At 42.5% G+C, this 23,950-nt stretch overlaps 1 protein-coding gene across 1 annotated transcript in view; it reads right to left on the bottom strand.

Annotated features, from left to right (window-relative positions):
* Positions 1 to 904: 904 nt before the first annotated feature.
* The window catches only part of PYGB (glycogen phosphorylase B), a 58,467-nt gene continuing 35,421 nt past the window's right edge, over positions 905 to 23,950 (bottom strand). Inside the window, exons 8-20 of the mRNA XM_048519609.1 lie at positions 23,404 to 23,547; positions 22,338 to 22,430; positions 21,158 to 21,304; positions 18,981 to 19,144; positions 16,923 to 17,037; positions 16,252 to 16,353; positions 13,872 to 14,019; positions 11,187 to 11,245; positions 9,977 to 10,118; positions 9,296 to 9,503; positions 8,149 to 8,283; positions 6,363 to 6,429; positions 905 to 4,230 (exon numbers count right to left, since the gene is read on the bottom strand). Of these exons, the coding sequence (XP_048375566.1) occupies positions 4,078 to 4,230; positions 6,363 to 6,429; positions 8,149 to 8,283; positions 9,296 to 9,503; positions 9,977 to 10,118; positions 11,187 to 11,245; positions 13,872 to 14,019; positions 16,252 to 16,353; positions 16,923 to 17,037; positions 18,981 to 19,144; positions 21,158 to 21,304; positions 22,338 to 22,430; positions 23,404 to 23,547 (1,677 nt within the window). The 3' untranslated portion in view covers positions 905 to 4,077. The remainder of the gene's footprint in view (positions 4,231 to 6,362; positions 6,430 to 8,148; positions 8,284 to 9,295; positions 9,504 to 9,976; positions 10,119 to 11,186; positions 11,246 to 13,871; positions 14,020 to 16,251; positions 16,354 to 16,922; positions 17,038 to 18,980; positions 19,145 to 21,157; positions 21,305 to 22,337; positions 22,431 to 23,403; positions 23,548 to 23,950) is intronic.

The raw sequence follows: 23,950 nt of genomic DNA, 5'->3' as shown, positions 1-23,950 counted from the left end.
TTCTGACAGAATTCAAGAATTGGAATTTTTGTACTCATCCATATTTGAAGATATTACCTGAGCCACAGTCCTCTTACTTGATCGATGGAGGAAACCTCTAGAACACTGACTGGCTACACTGGCTTAAATCTTTGGAAACTAATTTAGCTTTACTAGTCCAGCATTTCATAATTGATATTTGTGTAGATTACTTACTGCTTGCCATGGCGTCTCTACATTGATGGCAGAATGGGGGAGAAGGTAGCAGTAGTCTTCTCCTAGGCATGCTTTTTCTATGCAGAGGAAGCCTTCTTTGCATGGGAACGTTAAAACATGAAGCTGTCTACCTGTATATACAAAGTTCAGGAAAAGCATTCCTCTCTTTTGAGTTTGCTGAATGAGGCATTCTGTAGAAAACTTGCCAGGGTGAAATTCCCAGTCAGCCATTAAGCTTCCTTGCTGTTCTTGGGCCATTCGTTTTCTAGCCTTCCTCAGACTTTTTGTGATAAAAGGGTGATTGGAGAATCATGTCACATTGTTTTGGATTCCTTGGGGGAAGAATAAAATTAAACAAAAAACAAAATAGGTTGAATGTGAATCCTACCACACTTCAGAGTCCAAATCTTCTGCAACATATGCAGATCTGCCCCTGACAGGCAAGGGCTTTTTGAAAGCCAGTGACTGGATGCCCTTGATGTGGTGCCCTTGCAGAAGCAAAGGAGGAAGGGGTCTGGGTACATGTCTTGGGAACCCCCAGCACACCACTCTCAATTTACCAAAATGTAGGCTAGAAATACTGTGAAAGCTAAACAAAATGTCTGAGGACGACTTCTCTAACCTCTTAATTTGAATAGCACTCTTCTAAAACAGTAAATTTTGAAATTCTACACGGACCTAGAGAAATAAAGAGAGAGGCGTGTGGAAGTATGTGCAATTTGTTTTAATAATGATGAAAGCACACAAGAATAACAGGAACATTATAAACACACACACTCAAAGTCCCACAGTGCTGAGTGATAAGAACACATTTATTTTGCAAGCAGTTGAGTATTTTGGTAATTCGGAAATTCTCTTGTTTAAGTCTACTGCAATGTCTTGCCTTAAAACATGCCATCTTCTGTAGGTAGGAGTGACTCACAGTACTAAAATGAAGACAATAACATTGCAACAAGACTATGAAAAATTATCAGCCAAAATGCAAAACAAAAACAAAAACCCAGAGAGATTTTGGGACTGTCAATATGCAGTTTTATGGGACTGCTTATGCTCAACAGTGATCGTGTGCCTTGAGTGGGTGAAAAAAATAATGTAATCCCTGGTTGTTTAAAGCTCAAACAAAACCCTCACTTTTCTCTCATAATTCATTTTCTTGACAACTGAGAAAGAACACTAAATCTTGTTCTGAAATTTTGCACAGACAGTAAGACAAGACTGATACAAAAACAAAGGAACAGATATCAGATGTAAAACATTAAGGATTGAGTTTAACAGCTTAGGGGGCTCTTAGGATGCTGGCATTTTACATACAGTTGTGCCCTGGAAAATCTTTCTTTGTTGTTGTTCTTAATCAAATGATTCAAGACCATGTGACATGCTCTACCCCAAACTTGGTCTGTGCTGCGTTACCTCCGCAGGCTCCCTATTCACTTCAATGGAGGGACCACTCTGTAGGTGCAAAGAAATGTGAACAGAACTGCTGCAGGGCAGTGAATGGGGAAACCCTTCAGGAGAGCAAGCAAGGGACACATAGGGAGCTCCTGTGGGTCAGTTATGAGATCAAGGTGACTGATGGAGTGCAACTCATCAGGACAGAGGAGGTGGACTTGCCTGGAACAAAGCACAGTACTTAGCCCTGCAGTGGTTGTGGAACAATAATGGAATGCTCTGCAAAACACAGCAGTGGCTTCAGAAATGCCTACCTGCTTAAGGCTAGCCCTTGTCTCAAATGTCTATTGGCTATGTTTGCACAGACCTATTTTTCACTGGATGATTACAACATCAAATGATCTACATCTGCAAATGGTCCAAGACAAATATTACACCATAGAGAGGTCATTCCTCAAAAGCAATAGTTTTCAATTGACTCAGCTCAATTTCCAGCCATCAGCGGACTACAGAAAACAAGTGCAGAGAAATGAAGTCATAGGTATGAATGAGCCAGCCTTTAGTTTCTACCTGTTGCTAGTTATTTTCATGCAAAGACAGAAGTTGAAAGGGATGAAATACATCATTTTACTGATACTTATGGAGCACTGTAGATGGCAGAAGGGGACCCATGGGGCTATGTCAGATGGCTGAAAAAGCTAGTTGGGTGTTGTTTTTTTCTTTATTAACACATGGTAATTGATTTATAAGATTCAGCACACAGGGGAGCATTTGAATTCTTAGGTGGGCTTCCCAACAGAATCATCATGGTCATTTCTGATAATGCAGGTCACCCATGTGGATAAGACTTTCCTACTGAACAGGTGATTGTTGTTTCTACTGAGCATGCCAACCTCCTGTTCAAAATGTACATAATTGCAATCCATTAACACAGGTACAGATTTGTCACCTGGAGACATTTGTCTAAGAAGAAATAAAAGAAAACATGAGTTTTTCAACAATTCCTCAAACTAATACTAGCGAGATGTAATTCCCAACAGTTGAAAAAGAAAATTTAGCAATTTTTAATGAACTCTCTGGTTCTAGAATTTCATAGGACAGCAGATCCATGTGACCTGCACTTCAGATGCTGGCATTTTACATTTAAAAAGTGCAAATTACATTGCCAGTCTAGGCACAAATGGGAAAATCTCCCCCAAATTGCAAATTTCCCCAAACAGTTATATACTGACATGTCAGTCATCTGCTCAGTTACCAGCTCACATGGGAGAACAAATACAGACAAAATAAAGCAAATGTTTACCTGAAGTTAAAACTTCAAATGTTTCGAGTAGCAGGAGTTTTTTATTTTATTAAGGTAGGAATGTGAGACATGCTGAGACATGAAGGCTACTGAGTTGGAAATGGAGACAGGATTGCTACAAGGTCAAACTTCTGGCTACAGCAGAAATGAGACTATAATAAACTTTCCTTGACTACTTTGAAAGGGCTGTTCCATTTGTAAGTTGCCACGTCAAATGAAGCTTACACAATGAACATCCCGTATTTACTGCTCACCTTGGGATAGTCAAGCACATGGCAGATCATGTAACACAGGTCTGGTGGGTTCTGTTCAGCTTTATGGGTCATAAATGGTGTAGGTCTGGCCTTACAAAGATGGTGCCAAGAGAAGGCCCTTGTGCTTTCACAGTGTATTCTGTGTGCAGCCTTTCATTAATAATGCCACAATGGGCTGTTCTGCATTCAACAATATTAACATCATTCATGCTAACATTGTTGAATGCTATTCACATGTCTCATGGCCAACTCTTCCAAGGAATTAATTTTAAAATATTCTTAATAACATCATTCATTACAGTGCATGCAAATTGCTCACTGAAATGGTTAATGAGAACCACATGTGGTCATCAGGGGTTTACGACTGATGGAACAGAAATCCATGACAAGGAACTGGGAAAATGTACTTGGGGGTGGGTGGGGGTGTCATAAAAGGGCTCTCTTTTGGTAGCATTCCCCCAGAGGGTAGCACCTGTTTATTCAGAGGGAATAATTCAACCCACTACAGCCAAATAGACTTAGGAAACTCCTTGGTTACTAAGCAGGAGGACTTGAGGTGAACGTAAGAGTCTGAAAATTTAGGTACCTTCTTGACATAAAACACATGCAAATAAACTGGATTGGTTAAATGTGAGCATTAACACAGAGAATTGCTCAATCTGATTTGAGCTCCTTGCTTCAGATCTTGTCCTCCCCCCTCCCAATAGTAAGCTGGATTTTGGTCAACACTTCCCCACATCTCTTCTCCCATCACCACCACCCTCAGCTGGAGGACCAGCCATCCTCACTTCAAGTAACCTCCATGTCTTTTATAAATATGAGACTATTGACAAGTGGTAAAATGCACGTTGAAGTCATCTGCGGAAAATCTGTGGGGAAGCAGAAGCTCCTCAGTGGCAAGCCGCCCAGAGTGTCTGCATGCATCTCTGCAGCTGATTACTCCCTGGGGATGTTGGGTGGGGGAATCTTCACAGCAGAAGGCTCCACTCCCCAGATTTCTCTGGCATATTCCGTGATTGTCCTGTCGCTGGAAAACTTGCCAGAGCATGCAATGTTCTTGATCACCTTTTTAGTCCACTCTCTGGGGTTCTAGGAAGAAAATGTGCAGTGTGTTGGAAAGTCTGATATTTGGGGACATCAGCAGCAAGGTTATCATAATACACATAATATCCATTTGTCGTGGGTCCACTACACTCTAGAATGAAGCAAGTCAAGATCTGGAGCACATAATTCCCAATGGATTCTACACAGAAAAGGGGGGGGGGAGGACCATCTGGGACACACTTGGTGGGTGACAAAGTTTGACAGAAACATGGGGGACTCCAGGAAGCAGTGGTGTATCTGCCCAGTGACATGGGGTAACCCATGTCTCTGGGCACACACCATCTGATCATGTGTGGGGCGCAAAATTGCCCCCCATGTGACCAGAGTCAGCCTCCCCAAGGGAGGCAACTCTGACAAAGTATGGAGCCGAAACAGCCTAGCCAGAGCAGGCTGCTTTTTCAGCCAACCGCTGGCAGAATTGGTACAAGTGGGGGTGGGATAGTGCCTTGGGAAATGTTTTCAACTCATGGTGAGTATTTCAACAACATACCCATGAGGCTTTGCTAAATATGCAAATAATTAATTTGAATATTTAGCAAAGGTTCATGGGAATGTTGTTGAAATTATCACCATAACTTGAAAACGTAGTTGAAGGCAGGACTGGGCCTGCTAAAAGCAGGGTGACAGAAACACCTCCCTGATCTCCAGGCAGACCAGGGGGGGGGATGAGGGAGGCCTAACTCCACACACTCTGCAGGTGGCCTGGGCCAGGTCATTCTGCCCTCCCAGGGTCCGTGTAGCAGGGATTGGGGAGGCTCCTGGGGGGTGCCCGGAGGAGGCTTTGTCTCTGGGCACTGTTTGGATCCTGTATGCCTCTGCCAGGATGTTTAACCTCCAGTCCGGGTGGTGATCCCAGGTGCACCCCTTTCCCTTGTAAAAGTGAATTGCTGCCATTCATTCTTATGGGAAAAAGTAAAGATTGAAAACAATGTTGCAGAGGGATCATGGCCTCCGTTCATCCTTTAATGGTCAGTGGCCTTGCTTTTACTGACACAAGAGTTTGCCTTTTTCAACACTGCAACACATTAGGTTGATCCTTTCATTGAGTTATCTACTACAACTCCTAGGCCTTTCCCCCCTGTCAGTCTCAGCAAGGTCAGACCCTTTTAGCCTATAATTAAAGCTGGATATTTTTTGTATCAATGTGCATCACATTACTGCCCCCTGCCACAACTATCACTTCCCAGCATTATAAAGCCCCTCCCACCTGAGAATCCCTGCAACAAACATTACATTTCCTCTTGGATCACCCAATTTTTTTCAGTGTTGAAATTTACTTTGAATGTTCAGGATCATTGAACTGGACTGTATGGGGCTGCCTGAACTGTCTGGCTCAACAGCTTGGAGAGTTGACTTGTAGATGTTTTCTGCACAGACTTTGTGTCTGAGGGATTGTATCTAGGTGATTGAGATGCATTCCAAACTCAATGTAATTGTTACCACTGCCATTCTAGGGCATTCTTTCCTTGATCTTTACTTTATGGCTTCACACACTGAGTACATAATTAGGCTGTCCCCTGACACTGGTCTCATGAGAACCGGGATTGTTTCCGTTATCTCATGGGGGCAGGATGCCAAGTGGCTCTCTGTCTTTATCTGTTGCCGACCTCGGGGCGCCTCAGCTCCAAACTAACTCTTTCTCACATTTCTTGGGAAAATGGGATGGGGGGACTAACATCAGAATAAAGGGGGTAGCAAAAGCCAGGTTCACCAGAACTGGCTTTGTCAAGCTGGGTGCTTCAATGCCTATCAATAAACACTACTGATCAACAATACAGAGTCTGTTTATTGCTTTGAGGTTCAAGACATAACACTTTGGTGATGCTCTTGGTAAGCCTCACTCTCTGCCAACAGCCTGAGGCAAAGAAAACAGTGCATCTACCTCTGCTGTGACATCAGAAGCCATTTAAGGAAAGAAGTAATGCATATAAGGAAGACCACAACAGCCACTGTCCTTTACAGACAGCCCTGCCTTTAAATATCCATACAGTGAGTGATTTCCATATTAGTATGATATGGAATGAGAAGCTTAGCTGAGTCTTCCACCTGCTTAACAAAGAAGCCCTTTTGTTTATCAGCTAGCAAAGGAGTCACAGTGTGAAAAAATAAACTCTTACCATGAACAACTGGTCCACTTGTCCTTGACACTTGATATAGGCTTCATAATCAGCAAACACCTTAAACCTAAAACAAGGACGTGACAAAGGAAATGGGATGAAGGCTGTTTCTTCTGAGCTTAATGCACTCATAGGCACAAAAGATTGTAGGCAATTAACAAGCAGAAGTTCTGCTTTAATCAATACAGGCTTCAGTATCTCTTAACTACCAAGGATATTCCCCTATAAGATCTAGGACTGAAGCTCCATTCTAGGTGCCTTCAGAAGTAAGACTTATGGTGATATGGAACAGGGCCTTTTCTGCGGTGGCACCCTCTCTGTAGAATTCTGTGCCCAGGCAGGCTTGACTTAGAAAGCATTTTTGCTGTTTTGCTGTTTTGTGATGCTGTTTTAAGTTTGATATATTTGAGAAAAGATTGAGAAAGATTGGGGGGGGGGGGAGTGTAAAGTGCCGTCAAGTTGCAGCTGACTTGTAGCAACCCAGTAGTGTTTTCAGGGCAAGAGACTAACAGGGGTTGTTTCCCATTGCCTTTCTCTGCATAATGACTCCAGTACTCCTTGGTGGCCTCCCATCCAATTACTAACCAGGACCAATCCTGCTTAATGTCTGAGATCTGATGAGATCAGGCTAGTCTGTGCCATCCAAGCCAGAGCATTTGAAGAATATATTACATGCTTTAAAATGTGGTTGGCAGCAGTCTTGAAAGTCTTTTGCACTGACTGAGCCTCAACACTTTTTGTTTCATTGATGCCCTTAACATGTTCAGAGAAAGCCAGCCTGGTGTAATGTTTAAAGTGTCAGACTAGGATCAGGAAAACCCACGTTCAAATCCCCACTGTGCCATGGAAACTTGCTGGGTGATCTTGGGCCAGTCACACACTCTCAACCTCGACCCTGAAGTATTTGGATGGAAGATCTCCAAGGAATACCAGGAGTGTGGAGGCAGGCAATGGCAAACCATCTCTGAATGTCTCTTGTCTTGAAAACGCTGCAAGATTGTCATCAATCAGCTGTGACTTGATGCGACTCCCCGCCCCCAATATCATGTACAGAAGTATTTTTTATCATTGCTGAGTGATTACAACACATTTAGATTTAGCACTAAACATTTCAAATATAGAATTTGACATCCTGGCTAGTTTATCCCCTGAATCTTTCACCAGAGGCCCAGAGTACATGTTTTGAAGCAGATATATTTGAAGTCTTTACTGCAGCAGGGGACAAGTATCAGAGCATGAAGAGAAGGCATACACCTCTAAACACACGGTTGACTCATATCAGGACATGTTGGTGATCGCCGACTCCTTGGTACATATCCAGAATATAATGTTTTCAGTGTTTAGAGATGCATGTTACACCTATTCACTCTCGGTGATAAGGGGTGTACTTAATGGCACACTGCAGAAGGCAAATGCAGTGCTCATTGGTTGCAAAAGAAACCCCAAAGGCATTAATTCTATCGATCTGCCTTCTATGAACGTGTGCCATGGCCTACCACTAGTGTACAGTGTATATATATATATAGAGAGAGCTCATGACCTCCTTATAAGGCCTAGTCAAAGACAGTCAAAGGATCTGCTACAGATTTTTGGAAGGTTTTTATTTCATAGGATTTTTATTTCTGTGCTTCTCGGCTGTTAGATGCATTCCTGGTGTTCTTCCTAATCTATGTTCTGTTTTTGGGCCAGAACAAGGGAGTATCTCAAGATATTTGTCATTTCTCAGAAGTAGTTTCATTCATGAAAAGGTTAGTGATCCCAAAGACACTGGATTGCGGGCTCTCACCTGTCATGGTACATCAGCATATTGACAACATCTCGGAAGCAACCGGGATCATTGGGTGAGAAGAAGCCGCTACTAATTTGATCAATAACTTGTCTGAGCTCTGGGATCCTGTCGTAGTATTCTTTGGCACTGTACCTGAGGGAGAAAATAAAACAGTTCATTGTAAATCACCCCTGCATCCTTTGAAGGAATGCAAATTGCTGCGGGTGTTCTGCTTCGAGAAGAAAAATCCCCAGATTATGGACTGATGGGCCCAAGGGAAGCTTTAAAGATGACCCCCAAGAGAAGCTGAAGAGCCGGCAGCAAGACTAGTTCTTAGAAAAAGATTTGACCAGTATAAGATCGAGGGATCTGATATACATAAAAATCAACAGAAAAATAAAAACTGATGTTATCTATACCAGCTAGGAATTTAGAAATTCTAAAAATATGCAATACATGATGAATGCTAAAATTATACTATTTCAAAATAATCCCCACTTTTACAATCTATTTTTTTCTTTCAACAGCTTAAGCTTTCTCTGCCTAGAACCTGGGAAACGATCTCAGGGTTTATATGTGCAAATATATAAATACACACGCACATAATTTTACAAGATGTAAATGGGATTTATTGTCACCACCCTTCCCTCACAGTTAATCCCTCCTTTCATTTTATTTCTACTATTTCCAAGCTACTGGAACAAGAACAAGAACTTTTATTATGAGTACTGCTGTTTTAATAATATTTAGTATGTTTTAGTATGTTTTAATGATGGAGCCTATGGATTGTTGCTGGCTTATTTATTGTTCGCTCCTGAATTTGTTGTATTAGTTGGTTGTACACTGCCCAGAGCCCCTGGGGATGGGGCGGTATAGAAATTTAAATAATAAATAAATAAAAAATAAAAACATGACTACAAACACTAAAGCAGAGGTAGTGTAGAGTAGCAGTTACTGTCAGACTGGGTCTGGAGAGAACCAGGCTCTATTGCTCAGCCTAAGCTACCTTACAACATTGTTGTGAGCATACAAAGTGGGGAAAGCAGTTTGGAAGATTGAAAAAATTACAACTATCAACTAGGCAAAACTACTACTCCACAGAAATAATAATCTGTACTCAGCCCTGTTTCTATTGCGCCTTCCTCACACCGCTGTTCATACAAACCCTTTCTTATCCATGGCCTCCACGTCCTCCACCCGCATGCCAAAAATGAAGAGGTTCTTTTCTCCGGCTTCCTCTGCCATCTCCACATTGGCGCCATCCATGGTTCCAATGGTGAGGGCTCCATTCAGCATGAATTTCATATTTCCTGTTCCTGAAGCCTCAGTTCCAGCGGTGGAGATCTGTTCAGATAGGTCTGCAGCTGGAATCACTGGGATGGCGTGAAAAAGAGAACGGTAAACATTTTGCAGTGTTGCATTAATATAGCGCAAGCTACAGCCCAAAACCTCAGCCTCTAGCAAAGGCGCGCAAGTTCTCCCCCTTCAAAGCTTTTCTTTCATGCTCTCCATTTGGTTTTCCCCATTTGAGAGAGGCTGGGAAACAATGTTCTTCCTGCCCGCCCCCCTCCTCCAAGTGCTTCTCCATGTGCCTTCTGCTGCATCCTTCTGCTCTTGGCTAGGAGATGAAGGACCAGAAAAGAACATACGTATCACTGCAATGGACTTCATAGCAAGATCAGAGCACTGCGTTGCTTGCCTCTGGCTTCCCGTGGCTCTGAGTGCCCATATAGGTTCTGAGGGGCTTTCTGAGGTCTCCCATGCATGAAAGAAAGCTGGTAATGCAAAAGAAACTGCTTGCTTTCTTATATAGAAGATCCTGAAATTAGGGTTAGGCCCATCTTACCTTTCTCAGCAAGGGACACTCTGTAGTTCTCCAAGAAGATAACTTTCAGTCTGTCTCCTATGTAAGGATCGTTATTGATAACGTCCCCAATGGATGTGATCAGTTTAATAATCATTTTTGCCATGTGGTAGCCAGGAGCAGCCTGGATGCAGAAGAGACGTGTCAATTCAAAAAGTGTGGGTGGAAAAGCTCATGTTCATAAGACGAGCAACTCCATGACAAATGTTCCCTAGGAGCCTCTGTCCAAATGAAAGATGCTTAGAAATACCAAAGATACATCATCTTAAATCAGTCATTCCAGAATTATGTGCAAGGGTACACTGCCATGCTATGCAATAAATACTTAAAAGTTTCAATGAGTTGTACAGAAGCGAGTATCCATAGTACCTCCATTTATTTCACTGTTTTGGCATTGATTGCTGCCAGTCAGTCTCGGTTGGGTTTCTGCATGAGGTATGATGGGGTAACTGCATGTTGAAATGCAGTAGAATCATCCTCCCTCAGAGATCTCCCTGTGAGTCATCACTTTGGACTCCCACTTATGAGGCATGCCCATATCTGTGACTCATGCAGGAACACAATGAGTGGGGGCAAAAAAATCATAATGAAAATTCATGGTGCCTTGAGTTCATGAGCCCAATCACTGCTTCCTTATGTCAGTTACTTTATTTATCAAGATGTGGTTCACTTCACCCACCACAGGGGGTCACACTGTGTTACACAGAAGGAGAGTCACGATGCTGCAACTTGCTCCTATTTCTGTATTCTTCCCCCGCCAGCAGCCTCCTCCCATTTCCCCTTCCTTCCTTTTTATAGCCCAATCTTCACTTCTTAAGATCCACCCTCTTCTCCTGTGTCTTCTACCCTGCCTCAAAACACTTGGGCCCAGAGAGCCATTGTTTCTCCTCCCAGGCTTGTTCACTGGCATCATACTGGTGAAGCGTTCCTGGATCAAACTGCAAAGGTTGCCCTTGATCACATCTTGTCCTACCCTGGTGAGGTTTGATGCTGGACCAAACTGTTTGTTCTGCTCTGCCAGGCAGGTGGTTTTTTAAAAAAGCAAGCTGCCACAATAGATACATCTAAAAGGAAACCTTTGCAGGTGTAAGGCAGCGCCTGTAATTTAACTGGGAACAGAGAGTGTGTGTCAACTATTTGAAATTTGGGGAACACTGCCATAACTTCTGGACAGCAGAAATAAACATCTTACCTTTCCTCCAATCATAACAGTTCTTGGCACATAGGATTTTTTGGGGTCTTTTCTAATACCTGAAAAAAGTAAAGCAGTTGTAAGGATGAAGCTGACAAGGAACACAGGCATTTCTAAGAACGTCTGATGGCCCCTTTTCACAGAGAACAAACATTCACAAACATTGCAACACTGCATACCCTTCAAGTGTCACAGTTTCTTCAAGGAACTAGCTCAGTGAGTGGGATTTAGCAATTTGTGTTAACAGTGCGAGTCTAAGAATATCACAGATAAAGGCAATAATTTCAGCAACTCTGGTTTATCTCCTATCATTCATCAGACACAAGATGTTCAAACCATAACAGAATACTTCCTGCAAAATATCTCCATCCTTCTAGATTAGGACAACTTTTCATTTTAGATTCTTGGTAAAGAACAAGTGGCCAGCCTTTCCCTCAACGAGATAAGATGCTGACCAAACTCCTGGATGCCCTCCTGGATTCTTGCAAAGCTCCTGGTTTCATACAGACCACTGCCTCAAGAAATGGAGCAAAATGGATCCCGCTCTTTTGGTTAAACACTTACAAATCTTGACCAATAAACTAGCAAGTTCTATATACGATGCATTTATCCCTAAGAACAACTGGAAAACCATTAAAAATTGTCTCTGTTCTTAATTGGGAAGGAGAATACAAGCTGCATGTGTTAAGGAACTGAAATCAGAACACTGAGACAGACAAAACTCAACCAGAAGGGATCTGACTTGCTTCACAGGCCTAAACCAGAGTTTGAGGCAGGAAACTGAGGAGGCGGAACAGAAGACTCTATTGTCACTTTACTGTACGCACCTCGTAATTTGTAATGAAGTTTAACACCACAACTTAACTATTAACTTTCAGAGCACTTCAAGACACTCACTAGCAAGCAACTCTCTCTTATCTGACTCAATGTCTTTGCATAGTTTCCTGTGAAAGGAGATATTTTTTTCAGCTGAAAATATACAGTGATCAGTTTTAGAGGAAGGTGGTGGGGTGGTCTGAGAGAACTTGCAAAGCAAAGATTCATGTCTGCTTTCTAAATGTCAGTCTCAATCTCTTGTTAGATTTTCTGGACTCATTATGGAGTCATTATCATCATTATCAAAGTCTCCCAAGTTGGAAGTCCCTTTCATTTTCATGCATGGATAAGGCAGCTGGCTGTAAAATCTTCAGATTTGTCAGCATTTCCTCCTTTCTCTTGCAGAGCCTTTCTCGATCGATAATCTGCCCTTCTCTATGGACAATCCCTGCCCTTCTGTATGGATAATCAATTTGAAGAGGTAACCCCAATGGTAACCAGTAGTTGCAGCATGCAGTTGCTGTGAAAGGGAGAAATGCACATCCATGCTCAGAGTATCTGAGCACAGACCCTGAAATACTGCAGTTAGTTGAAGTAAACTGGCTGGACTTTGCTCTTTGAGCAAGGGTTCTTTTACAGGAACTCTTGGAAAGCACACTGCAAATACCTCTGCTGGAAGGATCTGACTGGAGGCTCCAACAAGACAGATCTGCTCAAAGTTCTTTTCTGTTATGGTAGGTTCTGGGAGGAGATCCATGAGCCATCTTACCAGAAACTGAGAAAAATCTTGGTACAGTTGTTGTCTGTTTTTTTAAATTTTACTGAATTGGAAACTTAGAACACCACTTGATTTTATTATACTTTTGTAGATATCTATTAGATGTGTTAAAAGTTGACAAAATTGGTACTGTGCATTGGCAGCACATACTTAAGTCCACTGCTTTAAGGCTATTCCTAATGCACCTTTACACAGACATTGAAAGGGACAACTTGGGCCCAACTAAAATTAATCTTCAGTATTGTTCATACTGATCTGTACAGCCAAGGTTAGCCTGATCTCGTCAGATCTCAGAAGCTAAGCAGGGTCAACCCTGGTAAGTATTTGGAAGAGATACCAGGGTCATGATGCAGAGGCAGGCAATGGCAATCCACCTCTGAACATTTCTTGCTTTGAAAAATTCTGTCAGGAGTTGCCACAAGCCAGATGTGACTTGGCAGCAAAAAAACCCCTCCTTCATACAAGGACTGCCATGTTTTCCCCCTACTTTCCATCTACTAAGAGGATCTGTGTGCTCCATCTGATGATACACAGACACAGATAGATGAACATCTAGTTTTTGTATTTTCAATGGAATATTTTTTGCTTCTTCCCAGAAGGCTAAGGATATGACCTGACATGAGCGCCATTTTAAATCTGCATACATACTGAACATTTCGCACAGAATGCTTACAGAACAAGGCCTTAATAAGATCATGTTGTCCAGGCAATGAAAATAGTAATCTTACAGGGCAAACAATACATGAACAGCTGTTGTCGAACACATCAGCAACTAGTGAGGTGGAGTGGGGAAACTCAGAACTCTGTAGCATGAGATAAGTTCTACAAGATGCTATGAAGGAGGAAGATGGAATTAGATGTATAGCTGTTGTTTTCGACAACAGCTGTTCATGTATTGTTTGCCCTGTTAGATTACTATGGGCAAACAGAATGCCATGCTATCAAGACATGAGTTAAGTTCTTCTAAACATTACAGAGGGAACAAGGGTGACTGTCTTCAGTGGCACACAATGGCTGTTTTCAGTGGCAGTCACATGTCTATAGGTCTAGTTTGTCCTGGAAATTACTGCTTTGGTAGTTAAAATACTCACGGTTATAGAGAGTGATGATATGTAGGCAATTGAGGAGCTGCCTCTTGTACTCATGAATCCTCTTGACATGCACATCAAACAATGAGGAAGGGTTGATCTTCACCTTGTATTGTTCTTCCAAGTAAGCAGAGAACTTCAGCTTGTTCTCCTAGCAAATGGGAATTAGAGACTGATGTTACAAGCTGGGACATATAAGTAAAAAATCCAAAAACAAGTCTGATCTAAGCTTGGATGTATAGAAGTCTGTGTCTAGCTAAGACACTAGCAACAGCAGTGGCGTAGTAGCTAAGAGCAGTGGCTAAGAGCAGGTGCACTCTGATCTGGAGGAACCGGGTTTGATTCCCAGCTCTGCCGCTTGAGTTGTGGAGGCTTATCTGGGGAATTCAGATTAGCCTGGGCACTCCCACACATGACAGCTGGGTGACCTTGGGCTAGTCACAGCTTCTCAGAGCTCTCTCCGCCCCACCCACCTCACAGGGTGTTTGTTGTGAGGGGGGAAGGGCAAGGAGATTGTAAGCCCCTTTGAGTCTCCTACAGGAGAGAAAGGGGGGATATAAATCCAAACTCTTCTTCTTCTCTACCATACGTGGAACACACAGGAATGGTAATTATGTTCAAGAACAGAGTTCTCATCCAGTTCTAGCTCAGCTGAATGAAGGCACACGGATGCCCGCCTTCTTTATAGCCCCTCTACACATTATGAAAAGCTACATTTTATGAAAATCATATACTAAAAATGCAACACAGGAAAGACAGGAACGTGTATCTGGAAACAAATGCATCATATAAATTCAATAATCAGAAAGGCAAGATTGGATGCAGCTCTCTAAAGCATACATTTGGTGGCAATCCTGGATTCGCTATCTTGTTATCCATGGAATGGCCCCAAATCAGAATTTTAGAAAACATTAATGTTATCACACTGGGATGACTAGTGAACCTCCGCAGTAATTCACAGATACAGTGAAGGAACTTTCCTTTCCTAAAGTCTGTAGGACTGGAATACAATGTCATGAAACAGATAACAAGAAAAATGAAAACCAACGCAAAAAGATTTATTTTCGCTGACAAGTCACAGCTGACTTATGGTGATGCTGTAGGGCAGGGGTAGGGAACCTGCGGCTCTCCAGATGTTCAGGAACTACAGTTCCCATCAGCCTCTGTCAGCATGGCCAATTGGCCATTCTGGTAGGGGCTGATGGGAATTGTAGTTCCTGAACATCTGGAGAGCCGCAGGTTCCCTACCCCTGCTGTAGGGTTTTCAAGGCAAGCAACATTCAGAGGTGATTTGCCATTGCCCACCTTCACCTGGGCTGAGAGAGTTCTGAGAGAACTGTCACTGGCCCAAGGTCACTCAGCCGGCTCCATGTGCAGGAGTGGGGAATTGAACTTGGTTCTCCAGATTAGAGTCCGTAGCTCTTAACAACTAGTTCCCAAAAAGGAGATAGTGATCTATTATAAAATTTGGATTTGTCCAGCACTGAAACGCTACATCTGGAATGTATGCTGAGCTGGAAGGGTACCATTTATTTGCATATTATGCACAATTAAAAGAGTAGCCAGTTGTATCAATATGAGAGCTGACTTTAATCAGTGCCATTTGTCAAAATTCTGGCATGTGATTAGAAGTGATAGGATGTTCTGCGTGGTGGTCTCTCTCATACTTCTAGCGACCTTTACACTTACTTGGGTTCCAAACAAATGAAAATGCTCGTTCAAAAACCTTCAATGCTGTCAACTAAAAGAAGCTAAACTGGGACATCTACTTAGTTTGCCCTGGTACCATGAAACATTGAAAACTGCCATCCTTTCATAATAGTTAAGAAATGAGAAACCTAAAAGGTAACACTTTTCTTTTAGGTTTCTGAATTTGGGGTTTTAAGACATGATGGATTAGATCCAGAAAAAAATTTCCAGTGGCAAAATGGAGCTTTCCAGCCCCCTCCCACTGCAGCCTGCTGATCTCCATAAAATGCTGCTGGGGGCGGGGGGGGGGGTAATCCTGAGGAATGACAGGAGGAGGGGCTGCAGCAGGGAAGGGGAAATTGGTGGAAACTGCCAAATTAATCTGGATCCAACTATTTCTATTATATTTTGCAACAGCTTCCATACAACTAGGTAACAAAATCTTATTGTATGACCTTTCTTAATAGTAGCAAAGAGTCCAGGAACCCAGCAGAAACTTTTGGTGTCCACACAACAGTCACTGTCCAGTGTGTCCATTTTTAAATGGCATGTTTCCCCACACCTTATCTGAAGGACCCAGATGTGCTAGTACTACAAGAAAGTCAAGCACCAACAAGCCCAACACCATCATCCCTTAAGAATCCGAGCCTACATTCCCACTGATTTACAGCTGACTCTGCTCTTCAACTTTTACCTGTTTAACTTTGGCTACATCTCTGATAAAGGCCTCATCATTGACAAAATCCAACAGCTTCTTCAACTGGCTCAGATCAGTTATGAAATCCTCTCCAATTCTCTGTGATATTAAGAGAAAGAAATCCTTGATTTAATGGTTCACTTAATTGTTGGTTTGTATATACTCATTATTGCGCCTCTCAAACAGTGCATTCTAAAACCAGGGACAACACTTGTCAGAAAAGGGACCATTAAGACAAAACACTATAACCTTGAGACACACAATAACAGAGCTGTAGTACAGACAGAAAAGATGGGCTGGTCTGTAAACCATGCCCACGTATTATAGAAGCTGGCTAGCTAGCTAATCCAGACCAGCCTTTATATTTATATCCATATATCTGGGGTCAGGTGGTGGCCTTCTGCAGGCTAACTTTTACACAAGGCTATCTTGGGAAACAAGTTTCATGTTGGAAGTTTCAACCAAGCAGGAATCCTTTCACTGTTAATTTCATGGTCCCAATAATGATCTGATCCAACTTCAACACCAAAAGAATAATCAAAGTGAAAGCCACAAGTGCTTTTTGCCCTTTTACTTGTAAAGCCTCCAGTGAAAGCTTGCTTATGCTTCATCTCCCAGCATCATGTCCCCAGTTCTCTTCTCTTGCACAAAAGCCTCTCATGACTCACCTCCACAATGACATCAGAGAGCCCTGGGTTGCATAGCAGAAGCCACCGCCTAGGAGTGATACCATTAGTCTTGTTCTGAAACTTCTCTGGCTCCAGCTCATAGAAATCTTTGAACCTAAAATGCATGGGTTAAGAAAACATTTTTGAAAAAAATTAAGCCATGTAACATTTAAGGCTATCAGGATCAAATTAAATGTCATGTCAAAGACTAAAAGCTTATCCTTGACATGGTAGGTTTGTCATGGGGATGAGTCAAAAACTGACCCCTCAACATCAGTGGTTCAGTCCCTGAAGTGGCACAGTCCACACAATCTTGTGTATCATGCAAACACCATGTTTTGCAACATGGTGCTTTAACCATAGCATCTTGTCAGTGTAATCAAAACTATGGTCTTTTTTGCATGCACCACTTACCCAGCCGTCAAATCTTGTGTGTTGGAAAAGTTTTCTGTGAAATCATTTCACATATCTCCAATTCCCCTATTATTTCCCCCCTAGTCTCTTCAGTTGCATTTATCCACACACTGATACTGAAAACATATTATTCCTACTGGTGGTGGGATATCATCTGTGATGTAGAAGAAGAAGAGGAGTTTGGATTTATATCCCCCCTTTCTCTCCTGTAGGAGACTCAAAGGGGCTTACAATTTCCTTGCCCTTCCCCCCTCACAACAAACACTCTATGAGGTGGGTGGGGCTGAGAGAGCTCCAAAAAGCTGTGACTAGTCCAAAGTCACCCAGCTGGCATGTGTGGGAGTGCACAGGCTAATCTGAATTCCCCAGATAAGCCTCCACAGCTCAAGCAGCAGAGCGGGGAATCAAACCTGGTTCCTCCAGATTAGAATGCACCTGCTCTTAACCACTATGCCACTGCTGCTCCAACCCAGTTACAATTCCTATCAAAAATGGAAGACAAGGAGGAGGAAGAAATGGCTGAAGGAGAGGTTGGGAGACTATACAGGGACGTGGATAAGGGCCAGGTGTTTGGTGGGGAGGAGAAATAAAAACTGTATCAATATGATCTCATGCTTAAGGGAAGCTGGCTCAGAAATGGATAGGAAAAATATGGTAAAAGTGCTCAGGAAAATGGTGGAGGAAAAATAGTGAAAACATATCCAGAACCAAACAGAGGAAAAAACAAGCAGCATTTAAACAAAAAAAAATTGTATTTGGCAGCAAGATGTGTTGGCAGCAAGATGGGTTGTCAAGAACTCATGCAGAAAAGGTTAACGTTCAAAAGCTTCCACATTACCCCAATATTACAAATTCACTCAAAATGAATGAGAGATCATTTGTTGTTATAATAAAGACTATGGCCTTTTATGCACTCACCTCCTGCGGTGTGGCTGTGTGCTTTGCACTGGAGCTATCCCTTGGCTTCCTCTGCACAAGGGGAAGTCTCAACAGAAAAGTTCCCCCTATCACACAGATCTGGTCTGCCACTTTAGCCACCAGCCTCCTTCAGTCTCCTTTCTGGGTAACCTCCATCTGCGGAGGTTGTTTGCTGCTTCTTTTTGAAATGCCATCTGTTGTCTATCGCAAATGCAATGGACCACACAATTTTTGTGAAAAAATAACAAAAACTGTTCTTTGATCCAAGGCAGAAGAGCTGTAGGCGGGAGAGGAGCCCGAAACCCAAAACAAGCATAACATTTCTTGTGTTCCTCCGAAGGGAAAGCAGAAGGGGCAGAGAAGTCATGCTTTAACAGGTTTTAGAAGCTATGGAGCTTCTATGACCTGGGGTGCAGTGACTTCAGAAGCAGCTAAAATAAGTGTACAATGAAAAACAACATCTGACAGGAAGGTAAGCTGGCTGCACAGCAGACCACAAGTGTGCAAATTCTGTTTGGTCTTCTCATTTATGAACCATGTTTATAGAGCAAAAGTAGCAAACATGCAAAATGTAACAGATTTCATAATGATGCGTGAGAAAGGGAGAAACAAGCTTCCTTCCCAGATCCCTGGAGAAACACCACAGTCCTGGTCTGCCTTCTGCTTTCACACACCCAAGCTGGGCCTACACCAGAAACAAGCAAGGGAGAAACAAGCAGGACTTACACAGAATTCTTCACAATTTCCGAATGGATCCTGGCCACACCGTTGATTGCATGAGAACCAATAACACACAGGTGGGCCATGTTGATCCTCTTGCAGTCACCTTCCTCAACCACAGACATCCTTCGGAGGCGGTCAATATCTCCCGGGAAAAGAGCCGCCACGTGCTATCAGGGGGCAAGGGGGAATATTGATAATCACAGCTACATTACTGAATCTTATACTGGGACAATGAATGCAGGATAATGTGAAGAAGAAAACCAGCTGCCTTGAGGATGTGCATTCAGTTTCCCAAACCTTTTAAACCAGGACCAAACTATACAAGGCCCCAGGATTTCCAGTGACAGAATTCTTAAAACTTGGTAAGGCTCAAGAATGATACCTAGAGAGCGTGGGATCTTGGACCCTTAGAGATTCCATCAGAATGAGCTATTCACTTCCATTCCACATTGGACCATCGTGGTAGCCTTAATTCCTTTTAGACAAAGGACAATCCAGTTTGGACCAGGCCATTGATTTGTCATGGTAGTTCAGAGACATTTCTAGGTGCTTGATGTTGGGCATATATGTGAGATGGCTCTGATTGGCAAAAGCAGCCTCTGACATTAAAGATGGGGATTTGCATGGGACTGGAGAAATCTGCTTGCCATTCTTAGAAAGGAGGCTGGCTTAGGTCCAATTCCATTTGGCATAAATATCGGGACATTTCGGATTTCCCCTTGTCTTCAGTCTTCAGTGAAAACTGGGTCCACAGGAAGTTGTGTGGGCAATAAGGACTCCTTCAACTTCTTGTTGTCACAAGAACTGTGCACATACTCTAAGGAGCCAGATACAGCACAGGCAACATGTTCAGCCTAGTTAGGGCAAATGCTTTTCATTTTAGTATTTTGTTATTGACCTAGTATTACACTGATAGACTACTGTGTCAGCAGGTCAGTCTAGAGGTTCTCAGGAGATCCTGCACAGTAGTAACTAGATACCAGGGGTACTTTTCAGGGAACCTTTAGTCTCAGAGAGTTTCCAGGTGAAGAATGGTACCATTTCTCCCTTCTGACTGAAACAATTCCTACCACTTTTGTGCTTTTAAATTTGAGAAAAAAAATATACCAGGAAGGAGGGGGGGGAGTCTTCTCACTCAGCATTTTTCTGAACAAAAATGACCCCACAGAGCTGCCATTTGCCCTAGGTGGGGTATGTGTGAGTGTGAACAGATTTAGAATCAGGATCTGTATGTCTGTGCAGCTCACACAGGAGAATTTTGCCAGTCCTCAAGCAGCAATTGGACGAGCACTTGTCAGGCATGCTTTAGGCTCATTCTTCACTTAGCAGTGGGCTGGACTAGAATGGCCCGCATGGCCTCTTCCAGCTCTACGATTCTTCTCATGTGGTAACAATGCAAATCTCAGACTCCTCAAAATGCACTGAATGATTGGTATTAACCTATGAAAGTAATTTATTTTGATAAATGGTAAGAATGCAAGCTATCCAAGGTAACAATGTACCACAGCCAAGCAAATGGTAACACTTGTTCCCAGCAAAGTCAAGGGATTATCCAAATGAAGGTGAGATGATGCCTGACATGAAAAGTTTGACTACTCCTAGTAACATCAGGCTACTCAGGAGCTTCTAAGCTCCAACTGTTTAGGTCATTCTTGTAAGTCTCCAGGAAGACTCTAGGACCCCGGCACCTTCATCTCTGTGACAACATGGAATTTTGTTTGTGTTGTGATTTTCCAGGCCTATTTTCTGCTATGCTACAGAACTACCATCGCAAATGGCCAGAGGTTTGTACTGCAATTGCCTATGTATTTATTTAGGCTATTTAACCTTTCCACCTAGTACGTTCTCAAGAAGGCTAACAAGTATGTTCAAATATAAACCAATTCAGATAAAAATAACTGTAAAGCATCTAAAAACAATAAATAAGCTTGGAACTATATGGAACATGCTGTCCCTATTTCAGTTCAGTCGGAGGACCTTGCAGAAAATAAATTTAGCAGGGACCAAATGACACAAAGGACCAATAGAATTCCACCTGGCCCTATAAAGCTGTGCCCTGAGCCCTGGCTCCTTTGTTTCAGCATTCAGGCTATTATTATTCTCCGACAACCAACCCCTGCTCGCTTCCTGCATTATCAATTCTCTTAATTACTCCGATTTTTCCGATTCAGACTCCTTACATCCAGATGTTTCTGGTTGATCTCAAAAATGATCTCCAGGTGCCTTGGCAGGAGCTTCTCAAACATAGAGACAGGCCACCGTTCCAGGGCTTCAGGCAGCACCGTATGGTTGGTATAAGCGCAGGTTCGTTTTGTGATTTCCCAAGCCTAAGGCAAAAAATGTGAGGATTAATATGAGTAAAAAAGATCACAGCTGGCTAAATCTGATTTGCCCACCAAAGTATCCTTTGATAGACAAGCCAGTTAAGCCAGTCTTGATCTACCACCTGTCAAGTGCAACCACATCATGATTCAATGGTACCAGAAGATGCAAATAAGCAGCTGTTGGTTTGTGGCCTCAGCAAAGCACTATACAGCTTGTGACATGGCAAAGGCATAACAGTCTCAGTGTGCCACCCTAAATAGTTTTTTTTTGAAAAAAACTGTCTACTATACTCAGGGCCAAATTAGAGAAGATGCTGAGACATCCATGAATGAATTTTCCAAAAAATATAAATAGTCTCTACAAGGAATATGGTTCTGATCGATGCTAGGGCACAAGGGAGAGGAGAATTTAACCCTCTCTCTGTATGCTAGTATCTGACTTCATATGACCCTCCCAGGGGCTGCTACTTGTCCTACTGGGGGAAGCATGTGTATAATCTAGACTGTTTAGTTCCCCCAGTAGGGAGGACCACATGAAGTTGGGAAAACAGCACAGGGGAAGAAAGGGCTCAGCCAGCTCTACAGTTGGATTGTTCAATTTAAAAAATCTAGGAAGTCCATTCTATCTAATTTGGCCCCCATATTCTGCTTTTTCACTTGCAGCTACCAAAACTCTCCCATCGAAGGCACTGACTGGGATCACACTTGTTTAGCTAAGCAACTCCTTCACTAGGCTGCATTTCTCATTTCTAGCTTTAGAGCCTGTTTAGGAAAAAAGTGACTGAGAGGAAGAGGTGTGTGTGTTGGGAGGGAGAGGTGAATGACAAATGTCTGCTTATACTTCTCTGCTTCAAGCCCCTCCCAACTGCCTTACAACTGTTCAGTGGTAATCCATCTTTTAAAGTCACATATTTTCCACCAAATGTGTACTTTAGCCTGTAGGTACTTATGCTGAGCTATCATCTGTAATCTTGGGACAGTCTAAGAACTAATTTTCAATATCATGTAATTCTGCTGTTTCCTTTTTTCCTCTCACCTTATCCCAATCCATTTTTTCAACATCAACAAGGATTCTCATGAGCTCAGGAATAGCAAGGGCAGGATGGGTATCATTTAGCTGGATGGCAACCTGCAAAACAGATAGGCTGTTATTGTAAAACTCTTCCACATTCCCATGACATGAAGGCAGCTTGGCTCATGGGAACTTTGGACCCTAGATACCAATGTATTCAAATCCACCTCAATTCATCCCCCATCTGCTGTTTCTTAACGGAACCAGCCTTTTCCCTTTCCACTTTTCCAACAGTGCTCACCCTTTTCCATAGATCTATAAAGAAAAATGAAAACACTCTCTCCAAAAATTCCAAATTATGTAAAAGAACAAGAGAAGACTCTCATGTAAAATGAAATGTACAACCATACAAATCCGCTTCAATCTAGCAGAAGCTTTCCATGAATGGAAGGGGGGAAGGGAGAGGGTTTGCCAATTTCTCCCCTCTTGCTGCAGACCTCTGATCCATCCCTGAGGAGCAACATTTTGGGCTGCAGAAAGAGGGGAGAATAGTAAAAGTCCCACATCATTGATGCAAATCCCTCCCATCTACCAAAATTATGGCTCGATCCAAGTCCTTTTACAAAACATAAAGACTAAAAAGGGCAAAAAGTAAGTTTACCCAACTTTCGCTAATATCAATTGGCCAATTTGGAATTTAGGACCCTAAGAGAACACAATATAGAAGTACAAATCACACAGGAATAGTTATTAAACTCAGGGGGGGGGGGGGTTGAGGTGAACAAATAAAAAGCAGCAAAGCATGTTGTAAATTGATCTGGCTGTATAATTAATTAAACTGTGCATTTAATAATAATCATACGAATTATAAAGATGCATTACTACTAATGCAATTACAATTATTTATATTATTACAATAATAATATCAAAACAAAGATAATGGTCACAGTTCTGCTTCCTAGAATTATTTGGAAGCAACACTGCCACTTCAAAATGTTAGTTCATTTTTGAAAAATGCAGGAAATTGGCAACAGAGGTATTCTCTGTTACCATGAATGCATCACTGGTTTGGTTCAGCCCTAGTATTCACCTTGTCAGGGAAAGTTTCAAAACAGGTTCTGACGGGGTCCCGACAGCCAAACTTGGAAGACTTGAATCGTCGTATAATATCCTGGAGAGTGGCTGCTACCACAAAGTATTCCTGTTTCAAACGCAGCTCTTTCCCTTCAAAGAACTTAGGAATGTGGAGAGAAATGACACTTTTGTAGAAATCCATGACAGTCTTCGTAGCATCCAAAGCAATGAAGTCAGTACCCACTGGACAGCAAAATTATTATGATTATTCTTCTTTATTGAATACTTAGAGCAACCTAGGGGCTTTCCAAAATAGAAAATAGGTGAACATCTCTATCTATCATGGGCAGCCCAATCCACAGCCCAATCCACAAGGCGGCTGGGAATGAAGCCACCACCTCCGGAGAGTGGGGATGATGCCGCCTCCAGAGAGTAGAAACAGTGCTGCTGCCTTCAGAGGTCTTTCTGATGATGAAAGGAGGCAGAAAACTAAAAAAACAACAACTCTTCTCAGCCACCCCAAAGCCCTCCATAGGGCAAAACGGAGTTATGCCACCTGCTGC

This window comes from Sphaerodactylus townsendi, linkage group LG01, assembly GCF_021028975.2.
Source record: "Sphaerodactylus townsendi isolate TG3544 linkage group LG01, MPM_Stown_v2.3, whole genome shotgun sequence".
NCBI classification, from domain to species: Eukaryota; Metazoa; Chordata; class Lepidosauria; order Squamata; family Sphaerodactylidae; genus Sphaerodactylus; species Sphaerodactylus townsendi.
The sequence above is the reverse complement of the archived record's forward strand: the minus strand, read 5'-3'. Positions and strand labels throughout refer to the sequence as shown.